Source organism: Trachurus japonicus, chromosome 1 (genome assembly GCF_045865225.1).
Source record: "Trachurus japonicus isolate A0001 chromosome 1, Traja_1.0".
Taxonomy (NCBI): domain Eukaryota; kingdom Metazoa; phylum Chordata; class Actinopteri; order Carangiformes; family Carangidae; genus Trachurus; species Trachurus japonicus.
In genome coordinates this window covers 31214890-31232621 of record NC_140907.1, presented here as the reverse complement: position 1 = coordinate 31232621, position 17732 = coordinate 31214890, and the positions used below count along the sequence as shown (strand labels likewise).

At 42.1% G+C, this 17732-nt stretch overlaps 1 protein-coding gene across 2 annotated transcripts in view; it reads right to left on the bottom strand.

The window, feature by feature from the left end:
- LOC146992262 (extracellular serine/threonine protein kinase FAM20C-like) overlaps positions 1-8130 on the bottom strand; it is a 36607-nt gene extending 28477 nt beyond the window's left edge. The window contains exons 1-8 of one of the 2 annotated variants that reach the window (XM_085785337.1): positions 7975-8130; positions 7182-7655; positions 5020-5195; positions 2266-2344; positions 1768-1860; positions 1419-1534; positions 1019-1199; positions 450-559 (exon numbers count right to left, since the gene is read on the bottom strand). In XM_085785337.1, coding sequence (XP_085641463.1) covers positions 450-559; positions 1019-1199; positions 1419-1534; positions 1768-1860; positions 2266-2344; positions 5020-5195; positions 7182-7651 — 1225 coding nt within the window. In that variant the 5' untranslated portion in view covers positions 7652-7655; positions 7975-8130. The remainder of the gene's footprint in view (positions 1-449; positions 560-1018; positions 1200-1418; positions 1535-1767; positions 1861-2265; positions 2345-5019; positions 5196-7181; positions 7656-7974) is intronic. The other variant, XM_085785345.1, reaches the window with a different exon arrangement.
- Between the last annotated feature and the right edge of the window lie 9602 nt (positions 8131-17732).

The following is a 17732-nucleotide window of genomic DNA, read 5'->3' as shown; positions in this document are numbered from 1 at the left end:
GGCTTTTGTACTCGTCCCAGAAAGTAGCTACATTATAGGACCTTGAAATGCAGTCATCATGTTACACCTGTGGTACCATATAAAAATGATTCAGTAAGAAGCCAAAAAATGTGACAAACTCTACTATTGTGTATGCAACTGACCCACAATCCACACTAACAACCCTCACAGACTTTATTTCAATCAATTATGGCCTCAAAAGTGCATTTTACCAGCCTCAGCACCGGTCATGGGAATGTCAATTTGACCATGCAGTCATAAACATGCCACCTTCACCTTGGTCTGACCATTTAGTTTAAGATGACATAAAAGAGTGCATGATATAGCAGAGTGTGCAGTAAGAAGCCTTAAAGACTGGCAGTAATGACCAGTCGACATCTAGGTATCGATAGGGCTAATATACAAGGATTTCCCTATCAAAGTAGTCTAATACCAGGCCAGCAACCTACCCATCAAGAAGTCCAGGATGACCAGGTCAATGAAGTCCACCAGTCTTGTGCCTTTGTCGTATGGTGATGTCTTTTTCACTGTTGAACAGTAGTCTGGCTCCGTCTCCCACCTGTAACAGGCAGGCATTACTCGCCCTATTGTTTGTTAGTTAGTTAGTTTTTTATTAATAAAGCCTACATTTTTAGCATTTCCACTGCTCTCTTGCATAACTCCTGTCAAAAGTGTTTTATTTGACATAATATCCGTGAAACTCACTGTACCAAACTTTTGTGCATACTGAACACTGCATTGTGTCATAATAATAAAGCATTGGAGCAACGTGGTGCCGGTGCAGGCTGCTAATTTTTCATCTCAAAATTCATGTGGGATGACATTAATTAATATAGATTTATTGATGCGACACAACTGTGGCTGTAACCCTGCAGTGAAAAACTAAATTAGGTTCAGAGAACGCTTTATTATTATGGTATCTGACAGAGCAATTTTGGAGGCGTGCTGAGGGAAAGGGGGGCGGGCTGTGTGCTGAGCAGCTGAGTCACTTCATATCATATAAATGTTTCTCACTGACTTTGCCAGCTTGCTGCGGCTGTACGAGCGTCTCCATGGGGATCTCCAGGACCGCCGGGTGGCCAGGGAGAGGTCTGGGAGCATGACGGCCAGGGAGGCCTCCAGGTTCCTGGGACGACCACACACAGCATGCTCCGTGGAACAGTAGTAGGAGCACTGGCCATAGAAACACACATTTCCCACTAGGGGGAGCCAGAGGAGCACAGAGGGGGGAGTACAGAGGAAGAGGAGAGGATAAATAATGTCAAAGGGGAAAAAAATTGAGATAAAAGAAGATGTGGGTGGTTTTTCACTTTTGAGAATTAGAAGAAAGAAAGTAAACTCAAAGAGATTCATATATATACGGAGGCATTTTGAGCAGACTAAATGAATAAAGGACGGGCGAGTGTGTCAGGCCGTACCAGGGGAGGTGAAAAACGTTCGGGCAAGTTTGCGGTCTGTAGTGATGTCTTTGATCTCCTTGACCACGTCCACCAGCCTCCCAATCACAGGAGGGACTCTCCTGTAGCCTAAAATCCTGCAGCAAGACAGAGTGAAAAGGACGTCATGAGTTATGAGGACAAAGACATGAGGCGCTATGAGGAAATACAGGAAGAGAAAGGAGGGCAAAGAAGATTCAATACAGAGTTACATAACATGTATTCACACTATGTGGCTATTTCTTTCACCATCTCACGCACACTGTGCTCACTGTGGCCATGTTGTGTTGCAGTTTTGTGGATAACAATGTGGGATTTTTTGTTAATATACCTGTCCAGGTGAAAAGCAGCGATTTCTGCATTGTGCCTCTCGAAGTCCGAGAAGTAGTAGAGGTTGTAGTTGGTTTCGTCATCTCTCTCCTGCCTGCCGAGGAGAGGCAAAGTCAAACTATAGTACACCGTACATGCATTAAGTACACATTTTCATCGAGTGAGGCCTCTTTTACCGACACAGTTGCATTAAATATGCACACATGGCTGTAAGAAGTTTCCATTCACCATAAAATGAGACTAATCTTCCCCCAGATATTTCAGTTCATGAATTATTAGACTCTTTCCTTCCTAATATTTACTTTAACAATACATTACTGGGCTGTTTGAAGGCTCGAAAATCTCTCTCTGTGCTTCATCTGCAGTTTCCTATCAAAATTTATTGGATTTAATTATAAGGGGATTTAAAAGACTCAGTGCCACACACACACACACACACACACTGTGTAATACGAGCAGTGTTGGTGCATTGGATTCGTCCCCATGCAATGCAACTCACTTCATGGGCTTGAACATAGCTTGTCCATAGTTGGGAAATGACATCACCAGCTTCAGTTGCGTCCCTCCAGACTTCTGCACTGAAAAACAGTACAGAGGGTGTTACCATAGCAACAAAGCACACACACACGGCACAGCACGGACGCACAAAACCACACAACACGTCGCACTGTGACTAAACACACTGTTGGCTGTTGATGGAGCAGGGGGGAACGCACACACAGACTCAACACTGTATGTGTGTCTGTTTATCTCTGCTATATTTGGCCGGGCACTGTACTACATCGCATTCATTCTGTTGAGGCATTACTCAGCCTGATGATCGAACATGATACAGTACATTATTAGACGCATTAAGCTTGTTTGCCATCGATTTCAATACATTCCCATTGCTACTGTCCATCTGATAATCATCTTTTCTTTTGCATTTTCCTCTGTTCCTCAGGAGACACGACATCTTAACAAACAAACTCACACATTTTGTGCTTTATTCCAAATATAATATGCAATTTGTTCTTACAAACCTCCGGCTCGAGGTCATGACCCTGAATCGTCGCCTGATTCAACGTTAAAGTTCGGTGATACTGAGCCAAATTTACAGTGACAGAATCATGGCCTCTTTCTTTTTGCTTTCCATTTATTAATATATTTATGACTTTTCTTTTTGTTTTATTGTACTGCACTGTTTTGTTCCCAGTGTTGTTATTAAAATAAGCGACTGCTGTCACTGCGATACTGGGATCTCAAAGTAAATAACACAAATAGAGTGACAGGACTTGAGCATTAAAACTATTTATAGTTTAGTTTCTCAAGGTTGAATGAAGATTCATCCCAAAGAACAAAAAAAAATAACTTGAGTCCATGGCACTTCTGAAAGATGAAATAGCACATCCCTCCAAATAACGTGGAAAGACAACATGATGTAACTGATGTATCTGTCCTTGTTTTGTTACTAGATTTAGCAACATCATTGCTTTATTGTGACGATAAACATGGATTGTAAGATAGATATTATTGTATAACTGACATTAATGGGCAAATGGGCTGACTCAACTTGATATAAGGTGCACTTTTTTTACTTTTTTAATGATAATAGTTATTCTGCAAAGTTTTATCAATGCAAGCCCTTATTCTGACAACTAAATCTTAAAGGTCCCATATTGTATAAAGTGCGATGTGCCTGTGCTTTTAGATCACAAAGCAGGCCTCTGTCATATTATATTAATTCTGTGAAAGTATCTAAGCTTCAAGCCACAGACATAGACTGTGTTCAGAAACCGAGCCTCAAGAGCTGTGAGGACTTCTGTAACTCTATGATGTCACAACAAAGCAGTCACAAAGCCCCGCCCATCCAGACCCACCATCCAACACCTGCAGGATTTGGTTTCTCTGGTTAAGATGAAATCTGCTGTAATTTTATCCGATCTGTCACTGAACCGTCACCCAATCAGAAGAGAGAATCAGTGCCTCCTCTCCTCTGATTGGCTGACATCGACCTGTTGTTACGAGAGCTCCAGAAGGAAGGAGCTTTAAAACCACACTGAGATGGTCTGTGGCTCTTAAAGGGGACACATTATGGAAATATCACTTTTTGAAGGCTCTATATTTGGGTGTTTGTCTTGCCTTCCAGACCCCAAAATGTGAGAATTGACAAAAAAAAATCTGTAATGTTGTCTTCCAGTGATGTAAATAGGACTCGAATTTGCATAATACCACCCCTACCTGGTACCAGTAGAAGGGGCGGGGCAAGCAGTGGGTCATTTGCATTTAAAGGGACAGGCACTGAAACCAGCCGTTCTGAACAGGGCTGTTTTGGATGAAAAGAGCTGTGATGTTTGATTCTTGGGGCATTTTGACCAAAGCATGTCACAGACATGTCTTTAAGACACCTGGGAACTATTTTAACTTGTGGAAAGGGGGCATAATAGGTCTCCTTTAAAACTATACAAATACATCTTATTATACCGGTAGATCAACACAGAAAAAGTGAGTACAAAAACCTATCACTTCCATGTATATGACTACAAATCGCAGCCAGAAAGTCGTCTCGAACCAAAATGTCCTCACAGCAACAAACTGTCAGAGGTCCTGTACTCACAAGTTCAAGTAAACAGAGTACACACACAGTGGAGAAAAAGTTAAACTGTGAAGAAACACACATGATTGACTGGTGTGGAGATGTTTACCACATGCCCAACAGTGGCTCATGTATTCCCGTCCATCCTCTGCTGAGCCTCCAAGGCTCCTCAAAGCTTCACAGTAGCTTTCATGTCAGGAGAACTTCAAAGTGAATCTGCATTTGAAAGTCTAACCCTAAACCTGAGATGTCACACAATCGCAACGTTTCTCCCCTTCATCCTGCCTTCACCCTGCCTGAAACCCACCCACCTTGACTCCCACAGGTTTGCTTTTTTTTTTCTCGAGGGAAAATTAGTTTTTGGTTTCTGTTAGATCTGCTTCTGCTTTTCAAGTGATGAGTATAATTTTTCGTGCAGATTGAAGTCCGAGAGGAGTCTTTAACATACTGATTTATTCAAGAGGTTGTCTGAGTCATCCTCTCGACTCACTCTGATCCTCCTGCCATCTGCTTTGAAAAACATCTCGCCTTTGTTCGTCTGACACCTCCGCTGTCACGCATGATCAGCCTGTGTGTGTGTGTGTTTGTGTGTTTACACAAAGAGTAAAACTCTGTGACAAACACTGATCACTCAAATGAAAACACTCAGGGGCCGAGGTGTCAGTCAGTCAGTCAGACCTGTGCTGACGATGTGGTTGGTGGCGAGCTGCTGCATCAAGGCCTCCATGTTGGGGTCAGGATGGGGGTAGAGGTGCCAGCGGGAGATGCTGAGGTGGAAGCGCAGCCAGGGAGGGTGAGTGTTGCTGCTGCTGTTCCACTGGACGTCCTCGTATCCGTCCTGACTGGCACTCACCCTGGAGAGAGACAGTAAAGGGTTAATATAAGGAGGTGGAGGAGAGTTTGTCATCATATTATTATTCTCACCAGTTCACATCTCTCTCAGTCTCATTCTCCAAGACAGAAATTATGATTTTTCTTTTTTATTTAACTTGAGCTTAGTGAGATAATGAAACTGTTCATCAATGGGAATTTAATCAGCTGTAATTCGGCCATTTAAACAGCCAGACTTCGCTTGTTTCAGACTCTCAAATGTGAGAATTTGCTGCTTTTTTTTTTTTTTTTACATAATTGAATTCTGAATCTCTTTGGTTGGTGAGTCATATGAAGACTTCAGATCAAGCTCTTTGAAGTTGTGATGGGGAATTTTTCACAATTTTATGACCAGTTTTCATAGACTGAATGATTAATAAATTGAAAGAGAAAAAAAAAAAAGATTTACAAATAACCATGATAAAATTGTTAGCTGCACCCAGAATAAAAACTGTAGCGGCCACAAATCAAGAAAAGGAGGGCAACTACTCCACCACACACTAAAAAAACGGAGGGGAAAAGTCATAAAATATCCATAGGAGACATTTCTTGCAAAGGCTGTGTCTCATATTGTTCCAGTCTTTGGTTTCTGAGGATGTGCGGTATACATGCAATATAGAGCAGCAGCTCTGCAAACACACACACACACACACACACACCTGCAGAGACACCACAGAAATCTATAGCAGCAGCCGCAGCAGCAGCACTGGAACAGGTATAAACCGGCCTGAACAGCAGGAGCTCAGACCTGCTCCCTGCAGTCCGACCCATCTGGTAACAACCCTCGATGAGCGGCGTGTTGCAAACATTGTAGGGATAAAGTGAATGAAGCAAACACAGCGGCATCATGCAAATGTTTTGGGCACCCCTGGTCAACATTTCTGTGAATGAAGATGAAATGATCTCCAAAAGGCATAAAATTAAACATGAAACACTCTTTTGCCACATTTTAATCAATATCAGTGTATTATTTTTTGTTTTCTACAGTTTTAGAGTGAAAAACGGGAAACAAAGCAGCAGCCTGCAAAAGAATGGGAAACCCAGGAGACTTGAGCTCTCAGATAACTTTGACCAAGGTTTCAGACAAGATATTTACTAGGTACTAACTATGCAGGGGGCTCAAACCTTTGCTGTCGGCCATTTTCCTTTTCTGTCATTTTGAAAATGTAAAAGATGAAAATAATTACATGTAATGAGAATGTATCATCTGTAACGTTATGCCTTGTGGAGATCATTTCATCTTCCACTTGCTAAACTGCTAACATTAAAGGGTTAGTTCAACATTTTGGCAAATTGGCCCATTGCCATAATCCCTATAGTTTTAGAAGTAGGTTCTTTACCTTTAATTGTCGGTGTAAGCTATTTTTAGAACGGCGGAGCAGAGCCACGAGCTGCTCAGAGCTACGCTACGGAGGCTAATGGGATTTCTTGGTTTCCCTCATCAAGCTCATCAAATACACAATCCAACAACTCAAAAAAAAAAGTTGTGACCTGCACATTCACCACGCTATGAGATAATAACGGAACGTTATGAGACAGAGTTGTTTTCGAGGCAAATGCAGAGACTGCTTGCTGAAAAACTGTCCCTGAAGGCAATGCGCATCAGCGGTTTTGCATGAATTTACCTCTAAAACAACTCTGTCTGGTAACGTTGTGTTATTGTCTCATAGCGTGGTGAATGTGCAGGTCACAACTTGTCCACCAGAGTGTTTTGGAGTTGTTGGATTGTGTATTTGATGAGTTTGATGAGGGAAACCAAGAAATCCCATTAGCCTCTGTAGGCTATTAAAGGTAACAAACCTACTTCTAAAACTATAGGGATTATGGCAATGAGCCGATTTGCCAAAATGTTGAACTATCCCTTTAACAGACATTTTGACCAGGGGTGCCCAAACTTTTGCATGAATGTTTGATTATAAAGAAGTGAGAATGAGGAGGAATCTTTATTTTATCTGAATTAGACGACTGACCACATCTGAGAGCTCTTCTCACTGGCCTTGACCTTTGGTCTCACTTTGAGCAGCCAGTCCTCTTCGGGTATAGGAGGGCTGGGCATGTTGTAAAGAGGATGGTCGAACAGCGCCTCCAGTTTCGACAACGCAGACTTTAAATCGTGTGCTCTGTTGGCGCCAGAACGCCTCGCTCCGGCCGCCATGTTGATTAAAGCAGGATGACCTTTGGCATCCTTATTGGCGTCTCTACTGGAAGAATCTCTTTGTGCGGTGTCGGTCGGCGGCCCGGCTACATCGGCGACCCCCGCGGAGGTGTAGTTGGTGTGTGCCAGATCTCTCAGGATGTGTGTCTTTGGTGGCAGCGGGTGGTCACAGGGCTGGTGGTAAATGGAAAGAGAGACGAACGCCAGGAAGAGGTGGAGGAAAACGGTGACGAAGGCCAAGGACAGACAGATTGTCCTGGAGCGACGGCGCAAACACCACATCATCCTGCTGGGAGGAGAGCGTGCGTGACGGAGGGAGGGTCAGGAGGAGAGGTGAACACATGATAGGGGGGGAAGAAGAGAGGAAGAAATGTGTGAATGTGTGGAGGGAATATGAGAGAAAGCCATAATGGTATGAAGTAAAAACAAATTAAAAGGAATAGCATCAAGCAAACATGACACGGCCTTGATAAATGCACTTTTTTACATAAAAGTCTACGTCAGTCTACTCCTACTGCACACACACTCACTCACCATTGATTTTCTGGCATCAGAGAGAAGACACACAAAGAAAAAAAAAGGAGCCAGCTAACACCTCAGCTTCCTACCTTTTGAAATGCTCTCCGTCACTTCTCCTCTGCTGCTGCTGCTGCTGCTGCTGCTGCTTCCCAGTGGGCTCAGTCGGGACTCTCTCCAGAATCCAGTCAACCTTCAGCCAGGTGTTTGAACTTTTCTACACCTCGTCTACCAGGCTCAGGTCGGGGAGAGGTGCCAGGTTAAAGTGACCTGGACACGGATCAATAATGTGTTGTCTCATCTCTCTTTGAAAGTTGGTCTCTTTCTGCCAGCTTGTTTGTCCTGTACTTAGACTTTTTGGTAACCCTTTAATTTACAGGCCACTAATTATGTGAAAATGTCAAGAAATAGCAGAGAAATAACAAGTAATTGCATAGTAATGTCAAGAAATAGCCTAGAAATAATGGATAATTCCATAATGTCATGTTTTTCTAAAGGCAAACTATTACATATGCTTTTCATGCTTTGAATTTTTTGGGAAAGGCCAGAATTTTTCTCCACCAAGTCCCTGCAATGGTCAATTACAATCAATTATTTCTGGGCAATTTCTATGCAATTATCTTGGCTATATTTCTTGACATTACTATGAAACTGACCTTTATTTCTAGGCTATTTCTAGACATTATGACGCAATAACTTGTTATTTCTTGGCTATGTCTTGACGTTATCGCGTAATTAGTGGCCTGTAAGTGGCCTTTCTTGTTTTGTTTTGTTTTTCTTAAATTTGTACAACTTTTTGGGGTTTGTAATTTCGGTGAAATCTCTTGATGCAACTCCAGTGAGGATAAGGGAGACGAAAAAAACCTTCACGTTTGATGTTAAGAAGCATGAGAGTCATAATCTGGCTGATGGTTTAAATGAGAGCCTGCCTGGGCTGTTTTAATCTGTACAGACAGCAGCAACATGAACACACACTCAACTCCTACTTTTACTAATCTCATCTGTCAAAACTGACTTAATTAATGAGGCTAAAAAAAGAAACCTGTGTTCACGTCCTCCCTTGGATCTGCAACTACAACTGTCCAACACCAGTATCACATCTTATTCCCATGCTGTTTCACCCTCTTGTCAGACTGAATACAGAAGCTCACAATCATAATAACCAGTTAATTATCTACAGTCTGGTTCGAGGTTCTTTTCGACGGCGCAGGCTTCATACACCCAGAGACAGATGTTTCATATTCTGAGAGCACGTTTGCACTGAGACTTTGATAGAGGGAACCTCAGACCTCCCGGAGAGTCCCGCAGGACCCGCTGCGTCTGTGAAGTACACGGCTCTTTAAAGTCTCCTTGAGTGTGTGTGTGTGTGTATCCACATGTGCACGTACTGTATGTGAGGGGGCTGATGATCCGCCAAACAAGATCTGGGAGAGTCTGACAAGAAACGCAACGCACGTGTCGTACCCGTGTGACTATTTTGCACAGCGTGTATTGTACCTGGATCACCTGTCTTGTGAAATGACAGGCTGACTCATCTCTCTCGGCTGAAGACAGGGGAGGAAATCTGGGGCAACATATTTCCAGGTGAACACATATAAACTCATTAATTATTCATGAGCAGTCATCAAACATGGATGAGTTGGATAACAGCAAGAACAAGGTGCAAATAAAGCTAAAGTCATGTCGGTTTCATAACCCTCAACTATATACGATATAGGCTATAGTCCTTTCTGCAGCCCAGCTCAGGATCGAAACCTGAATCTGGTGGCCCCTTGCCGCATGTCATTTCTCCTCTCTCTGCCTCCCCATTTACTGTCTCTCTTGACTACGTATACTATCAATTAAAGGAGAAAAGCCCCAAAAAATACTTTTAAAAAAAATCAATACAGTATAGTATCACAATTCACCAACTGTCAATCAGTACGTTTACATGGGGTCGTTCCCACATTTCTAACTTTTGTTGTCACTGAAAATTAGGCCCTATGTTCCCACAGCCCTTTGGTCCCACCATTGGTTGGGTTTAGGCAATGAAGAAAAGAGTTGGTTAAGTTTAGTAAAAAGACCTGGTAGAGGCTAGACAGGCCAGATAGAGTCCAGATAGGTAGAGAGAGTCCAGTGGGAACATAGGGCTGAGGGAACATATGGCTGTGGGAACATAGGCACGCTCCCGTTTACATGACGGTTGAAAAAAACGAATAATGGCCTTAATCCATCTATAACTGGACAACTAAAGTGCATGTAAACATGTTAGCCCAACTAAGACTGGACTTCTCCAGATTTGACTAAAACGCCCAGATGATGCGATTGGAAACCGATTTTTTTCTGCATGTATTCGCCTTAATCTGACAATGCATGTGCGCATGTGTCACAACAGTAGAGATGGCACAAAGTGTGCTATAGAGGCCAGCCCAGAAAAAAAAGGGCCAAATGTTTTTTGTAAACTGCAAATATGACTTTGTGTCCTCAGTGCTGGAAGACTAGAGTACGTTTTATGGCTGTCAGTGCAGTCTGTCTGGTGTTGAACCATCCCACTTGGCAAATAAATAATTTCCTTTTGGAAATTTTGAGAGTATCACGGAATGAGGAGGCCATCGCCATCAAATCCCACTGCACCATCAAGACAGAGCTCATCAGACAGACAGACATACGATCATCTTTCTCTGAGCACTAACACTGAGGAGCTGTCAACCACTTACTACTTAAAGGGGAACTATGCAAGTCCAGTCGCTTTTCCTCTGTTTTGCTAACCCTCCTCCTGGCCATGTGCATTCATTTTTCACAAAGCCGGTGAGAAATCAATCCATGGAGCTGTGGATAATGTTATGCATCATATACGATGTTACAACATGTATATTTGGGTAGTCTTATCTGTCATAAACAAGAGATTACAGGTTAAGGGGCGCGTTTGTGTCGCGGCTGGGACACCGGGTCGTTGCAAGGTTGGTTTTCAGCCAAGAGACGCTACTGTAGGTGGAAGGCAGAGAGCCTCCATTCTCTCTGTAACAAGAGACATACAAGTCATTCATTTAACCATCACAATTACTCCAAAACTGTTTAATTAAAATGTAGCACAGTTCAGGTAAGTTTCACTTTAATTTGAATTTGCAAAAAGGTAAAACAAGTTGAAATCCATCACAATGTGTTCATGCAATACTCAGAATATTGCAAAATGGTTCAAAATTGCAAAGACCGTATCTGTAGATTATATTATTAGATGTGTTTGTGTTACATACATATGTTTATTATCCATTAGGATTAGTCTGTGCGGTGGACATCTGCTGTTTCGAGGGGAAACGACTCAACAACTCTTGTGTGGATCATTGTTTCCCTCTCAGGATGAATCACTGTCATCTGGTTCCAGTGTTTAATGTGTCCAATGTTTTGGTTTATGGACCAATGAGTTTGCAAACCTGATTACATCATCGTCATCATCATCATCATCATCATCAGTGCCATCGTAATTTGTGTGCAAATGTTATTATGCCAACACCATAAACCACTGGTGACTGCAGCAGCCGTTGTAACTTGTTAATAATAAGCATCTTAACGTGATTATTTAAAAGTTTGTTTTTAACATGATGGTAATATCATAACACCCACTGTTCATATTAATTGTATGGATGCAAGGAACAACCTCGCTGCTGCTGCTGCTGCTGCTGCTGCTGCTGCTGCCCGGCGGCGGCGTGGAAACATAATTATGTTTACGCCCAAGTGACAAAGCCATTTGGGAGGGAGGGTGAAGTAATTATGATGTGAGCACAGGATTAATTGAGGTGACAGTGTTAGAGAGAGACGAGGTGCATGTAGGGAGGAGGACGGGTCGGACGGACGGGTCAGCAAGTTTATAATACGGGAGACAGCTGCTCCCACCCACCCGCCCACCCACGGGTTATGTTGTTGTCTCAGAGCAGCAGAGCAGCGCCCACTGTTTGCATTGTGCTGATGGTGGAGGAGTGACTTGTTTAAATCTAAATTATTATGCACTCAAGCTGTTTTGTCCTCTCTGTTCATTTAACCGAGGAGGCAGCTTGTGGAAACTGTTTTTTTGTGTTTTTTTTACACTTGTCAAGGTTGTCGACATTGTATAGAATTGAATTGGTGCATTTTGTGACCCTCAGAGCTGCTGTTAAGGTGGAATTTGTATTTCTATTCACTTTCCTACTTCTTAGTTGACAAAAGGAGATCCTCAGCCTGCAGCAAGGTGATGAGGAGGGAATCAATCAGACGTGCAAACAGCATCACAGCTGTCATTGTCATCTCTGTCATCATTCTCCTGTACTTCAGCTCAGCTACAAGCCTTCTGGGCCCTTTTTTTTATTTTTTATTTATTTATTTTTTTACAGCTTTTTGTGAAGTGTCTCTTTGTCTAATGCACTCTTTCTGTCTCTTCCCCTATAAACAAGCTGCCTCACGCTTGATCCGCACACAGCAGCGCTCATCTTTTTCATCCTCCTCCTCCTCCTCCTCCTCTTCCATTTCCCCCAAAACTTATGGTCGCCTTTTTATTTCAGTCTGGAGATGATGAGCTAATGAAACACACACAAGTCACAGCTGCTGATGGTCAAAATGGGGGAGCTGCCTCTCACACACAAACAAACTCATATTAATATTGGATTGTGTTTCTCATTTCTCAATAAAAAAAAATTGCCCACTAGCGATGTTCAGATGAAAAATGTATCCCCCTCTCTCTCTCTCTCTCTCCGTCTCTCTGCAGTCCTCTGTCTGTCGCTCTCCGTCTCTAACTGCTGGCTGCCCCTTCCTTCCCTCGCTCGGCTCCTCTCTGACTCTCCGCTGCCTCCAGCATCTCTTGAAATCTGAGGATTTTCAGCCTCTAAACTCTAAAATAAAAACCCCACTTTCTCTCTCTCACACCGAGTCTCCCCTCCCTCTCCTTTTTTCTTTCTTTCTGTACCAACGGTTGAATTCTGTGAATTGTCAGTCACCAGGTTTCTCAACCAGCTGCGTGATCTTTCCACTCGTTCACCTCCTGTGTCTATAGTTAACACACACACACACACTGACACACTCGGGGATGCTTGAACCCTCCACCTGTCATTGCAGGTGGCAAGGAAGTTGCTAAGATACGGCTCTGAGCTTTACCAACACGGACAAATCCTCCAGATGAGACGCAGAGTGAGAGCACAAAACTGTGTTTGAACTTCAACTTCAACAGTTACAGTGTTTGCATAATAATAATAATGATAATAATAATAATATAATAAAAAATAACACTTCCTCCGCTGTTTGACAAAAGGTCGTATTTGTTCAGTCAACATCATCACGTCTGTATTTAAAAATCTGTTGAACAGCGTGTCTCAGTTCATTCTAATACGCTGCTGAAAAGAGAGACGGATAATACAGTCGCTCTCGATTAAATTAAAGTATGCTGTTGAATTATTTCATTTATTCATTACACATTCTTTCCCTTTTATCGGTAATGAAAATGGGGAATTTCAATAACACTCGGCATGCGCCCTGGAAAATGTGTTAAACTAACTGTAGAGTTTAAATTGCAAAATGCATTTTAGATCCACAGAGAGAGAAAAAACCACACACACACACACACACACACACACACAGTACGGCTTTAACTCTTAGATATGTGCTTGGTGTTTTTCCTTTAATTCGTTAATGCGTCTATATATTTTCACCAGATGCCTCTGACACTCCCTTCACCTCCCTTTAATCTGACCTGCAGCCGAAAAGTCAAGGAGAACGGACTTAGAAAAAGACAGAGAGAATCTGGACACACTTATTTCCACTTTCCACCTTCTTTAACTTTATCTATAACAAACAGACAACAAATACTCCTTAACTGTAAAAACAAATCAAACAGGACTGAAATGCTGAGTAATATAAAGTAATATATATATATACAGCAAATCTTCAAATCTATCTTGGCACAATCATCAATAACCTTCACTTTCCAGGGAAATGCAGATAACATTTACAAAAAAGCAAGACAGCGGCTCTGAAGAGCTTTAATACCAGTAACAAACCGTGGCCATGGTCTACCGGTCATCTCCTTCCTCTAATGGAAACCTCTCAGTCAGATACAGGGACAAGCTGACCCGGTAACCATGCCAGTTAGATAATAGGAGACAAGCAAATGCAGCTTCAGGAAATAAACAACTCTTCTATAACCAAAAAAGCCATTCAGGTTTACAACGACACCACCCACCCTCTCAACCCCGCATTTGTTCTGGTGCCATCAGGAAGGAGGCTCAGAAGTCATTGGTGCCGTCTGCAGTGGATATAGCATCTTTAAGTGAAACCGCAGCTGCTGTATGATATTGTATAATTGTGCTTATTTATTTGTTATTGTGCTGGTTGTGTCCAGCTGTTGTTGTATTACCAAGATGCCAAAGGCAAATTTCCACTGTGTTTTTAAACCATTGGACAATAAAGTCTTCTTATCTTATCAATATGTTTAGACAAGGATCTTAGCTAGTCATATATAAGGAGAGGGGGTGGGAGTTTATAAGTTTTACTTCTTCTCACTCCTTTTCGAATATGTATTCTATTTTTTTCATGTTTAAATGTTTTGTCTTATTCTCTTTTTTTATTACTTTATTTTCATATTCGAAATAAACATTTCAATCAATCAATCAATCAATCAATCAATCAATCAATCAATCAATCAATCAATCAATCAATCAATCAATCAATCAATATCGTATATAGCCTGTAGACAGTATGGATATAGTTGTGTATGCAGGAGACGGCTCTCATTTTTGGTAACTGTTTGTAAGAAGTATTATTGTTAAATCTTGTTTATCTTGTTAATTAGAAATTATAATTGTTTAATATTATTGTTGTTGCTAATGGGCAGAGGGACAAGTGAGATTTCCGTTGAGGGGATAAAAAAAGTATCTATCTCTATCTGTCGGTCTAGAAATGTAGTTATTGTAATACTGTTTTTAAACATTGAATAATAACATTGATAATTGACCATTTGACCATGTGTGCGGAAGAAGTCACAGGTGAAGTTTCACTCACGTGGACCTCTGACCTTTTATGTCTTTAATAATATTCATGTATTTTATGATGTTGCAATAATAAAACCTAAATATACTCTGTGTTTGTCTTCACTTCCACCCAGTGAGGCTGCACCTTCTGCTTCAGTCTCTGACCTCTGACCTCCCTAGTCACCCTCATCCTTCCTTCCTTCTTCCTGTTTTGCAGCTCAACTCTCGTCCATCTCAGCAGCCGCCCTCCTCTCCATCCTCATCTGCAGCTCCATCACCAGCTCTTGAATAAACAATCCTTTATCAGCCAACTTCCCCACCACCACCACCACCGATGTGTGTGTTTGTGTCTGTGCCCAGGTTCAATAGTTCAGAAACCCTCACGTAACCGCGGGATAATGAGGCTTCTTCCCCGACACACTGGGGGAGAGAGCGTTTCGGTGTTGGGAGTGAGCAAACTGGCAGCGTCTTCAGTGTGACTCTGTGGCTCTTTGTATGAATTTTTAACCACGGCGAGGAGACGCAGCGAGAGAGGGAGGAGATATATAAAGAGTGTTGGAGGTGAATAATGAATGAGGTGCATCGCAGGGTGGAGGAACTATGTTTACTGACACAAGAGCCATTGGATTAATCAGTGATGGGGGGTGGAGGGGGGGTTGTTACAGCAGCAGCAGCAGCATGTGCAGGCTTCCCCTTCACATGACATAAGCCGACCATGCAGGTGAAGCCGGGTGAAAGCTATCAGTGTATTACACTGGCAGGAATCCATGCACACATCTGGGCGCATCTGTGTCAAATCCACTGCGGTCATTGGATGTTGATTGTCTACAGAGGAAATGCTGTAATAGGCTATATATATATGCCATGAATTAATTTGTTTTGATGAAGAGTGAGGCTTCCTTGACAAAAAAAGGAAAAAAAAATCCTTCTGAGAGGCATCTGGAAACAAAACAAGGACGGAGACAGACAACATCCGTCAGTGTCTGAAGTTCACTCCAACTTTCAGCTGTTAACGCTAATGATGACAACAACAAAAAAACTGGGTAATCTCAATATCAGACGACTTTGATGCTTTGAAATGGGTCGTTACTGGTTACGAGCAACTACGCAGGGAAATCATCTCAGAAAGAAAGAGACACTTTGGACCAGGGTGCACCGAAATAAAAACAGTAAAAAGCAAAACAGTCTGTTATCTCCGCGTGACTTCTGGACTGAGTCTCATAGGTAAAATCATGGAGCAATGAGTTTGTTTCTGTTTTGTTTTGGTTTTTTTGCAGGTGGGTTTTAAACCATTATGGTTGTCTGAACCACTCAGATCTGAGAACAGCACCTTTGCCCCTGAAATGTTGTTTGTGTTGAGCAACACCACAAAAAACATAACAGATGAGGACACTGACTGATTAACAGCTCTGCACCGAGACAGTTGAACTAAAATGTTAAATATGCAGATGTAAAACAACTTTTATTTAGGGATGCACAATAACTATCAGCACAAAACACAGATAAGTCTGATAATTGTAGTATATTATAGTCAGCCAACATTGATTTTGCTCATTTTCAGTCCATTGAGTTGATTTGAAACAGTAATAAAGGTTGATTTTTGAAGAGTCATAACTGTTTTTGTTGTGATACAGTAGTGATGATGTTGGTTATATTATTGTGTTAAATCAGAGGCAGAGCTATAATGTAAAATTCATCTTTACTCTTAGCCTTTTTTAACCTCAGGTGTTTATATAAACTATTAAAAATGTTATCAGTCATCGGCATCGGTGTAAAAAAAAGGAAAAAGTTATTGTGCATCCCTACTTTTATTTCTAACTCTGAAAGTTTTATTTTGCAGCTTCACCCTCAAATGAAACAGATGAACCACAGTGACATATTGGAGACAGAGTGTGAACAGAGTGGTGAGGACAAGAGGACAAGAGGACGAGTTCGCGCTCTGACCTGGTTTCTGGAGGTCGTGGTGTTCGGGCAGAGACGTGTCCAGGGTGAAGCTGCCAGATTTTGCTCATCTGTCAATAGCAGCAGCCTCCCTCCTCCTCCACTGGGTCACATCGCCCTCTGCACTGTCATGGGGTCACGTCACTAACAAACATCATGTCACACGTTGTTTTTTTTAAAGGGATAGTTCAACATTTTGGCAAATTGGGCCATTGCCATAATCCCTATAGTCATAGCAGTAGGTTTTTTTTACCTTTAATTGTCGGTGCAAGCTATTTTTAGAACAGCGGAGCAGAGCCGTGAGCTGCTCAGAGCTATGCTACAGAGGCTCATGGGATTTCTTGGTTTCCCTCATCAAACTCATCAAATACACAATCCAACAACTCCAAAACGCTCTGGTGGACAAGTTGTGACCTGCACATTCACCACGTTATGAAATAATAACAGAACGTTACCAGACAGAGTTGTTTTAGCGGTAAATTCATGCAAAACTGCTGATGCGCGTTCCTGTCGGGGCAGTTTTTCGGCAAGCAGTCTCTGAATTTACCTCAAAAACAACTCTGTCTCGTAATGTTTCATTATTATCTCATAGCGTGGTGAAGCGGCTTTGCTCCGCCGTTCTAAAAACAACTTGCACCGACAATTAAAGGTAACGAACCTGCTCCTAAAACTATAGGGATTACGGCAATGGGCCAATTTGCCAAAATGTTGAACTATCCCTTTAAAGTCAGTGTGTAGCAGTGATATTAAAACCTCTTCACTGTGCGATGGCAGTGGAAGTTTTTCTAACATGCTGTTCCTGTTCATGTCTTATAAAACCGAGTGTAGTTGAATTATTGATGCGTCACATATCTTCATTTCTTTCCGCCCGCTCACGTCTGTCATCGTACAAGACTCCGCTAATAGGAGACCACACATTAATATTCTAAACATGGAGCGAA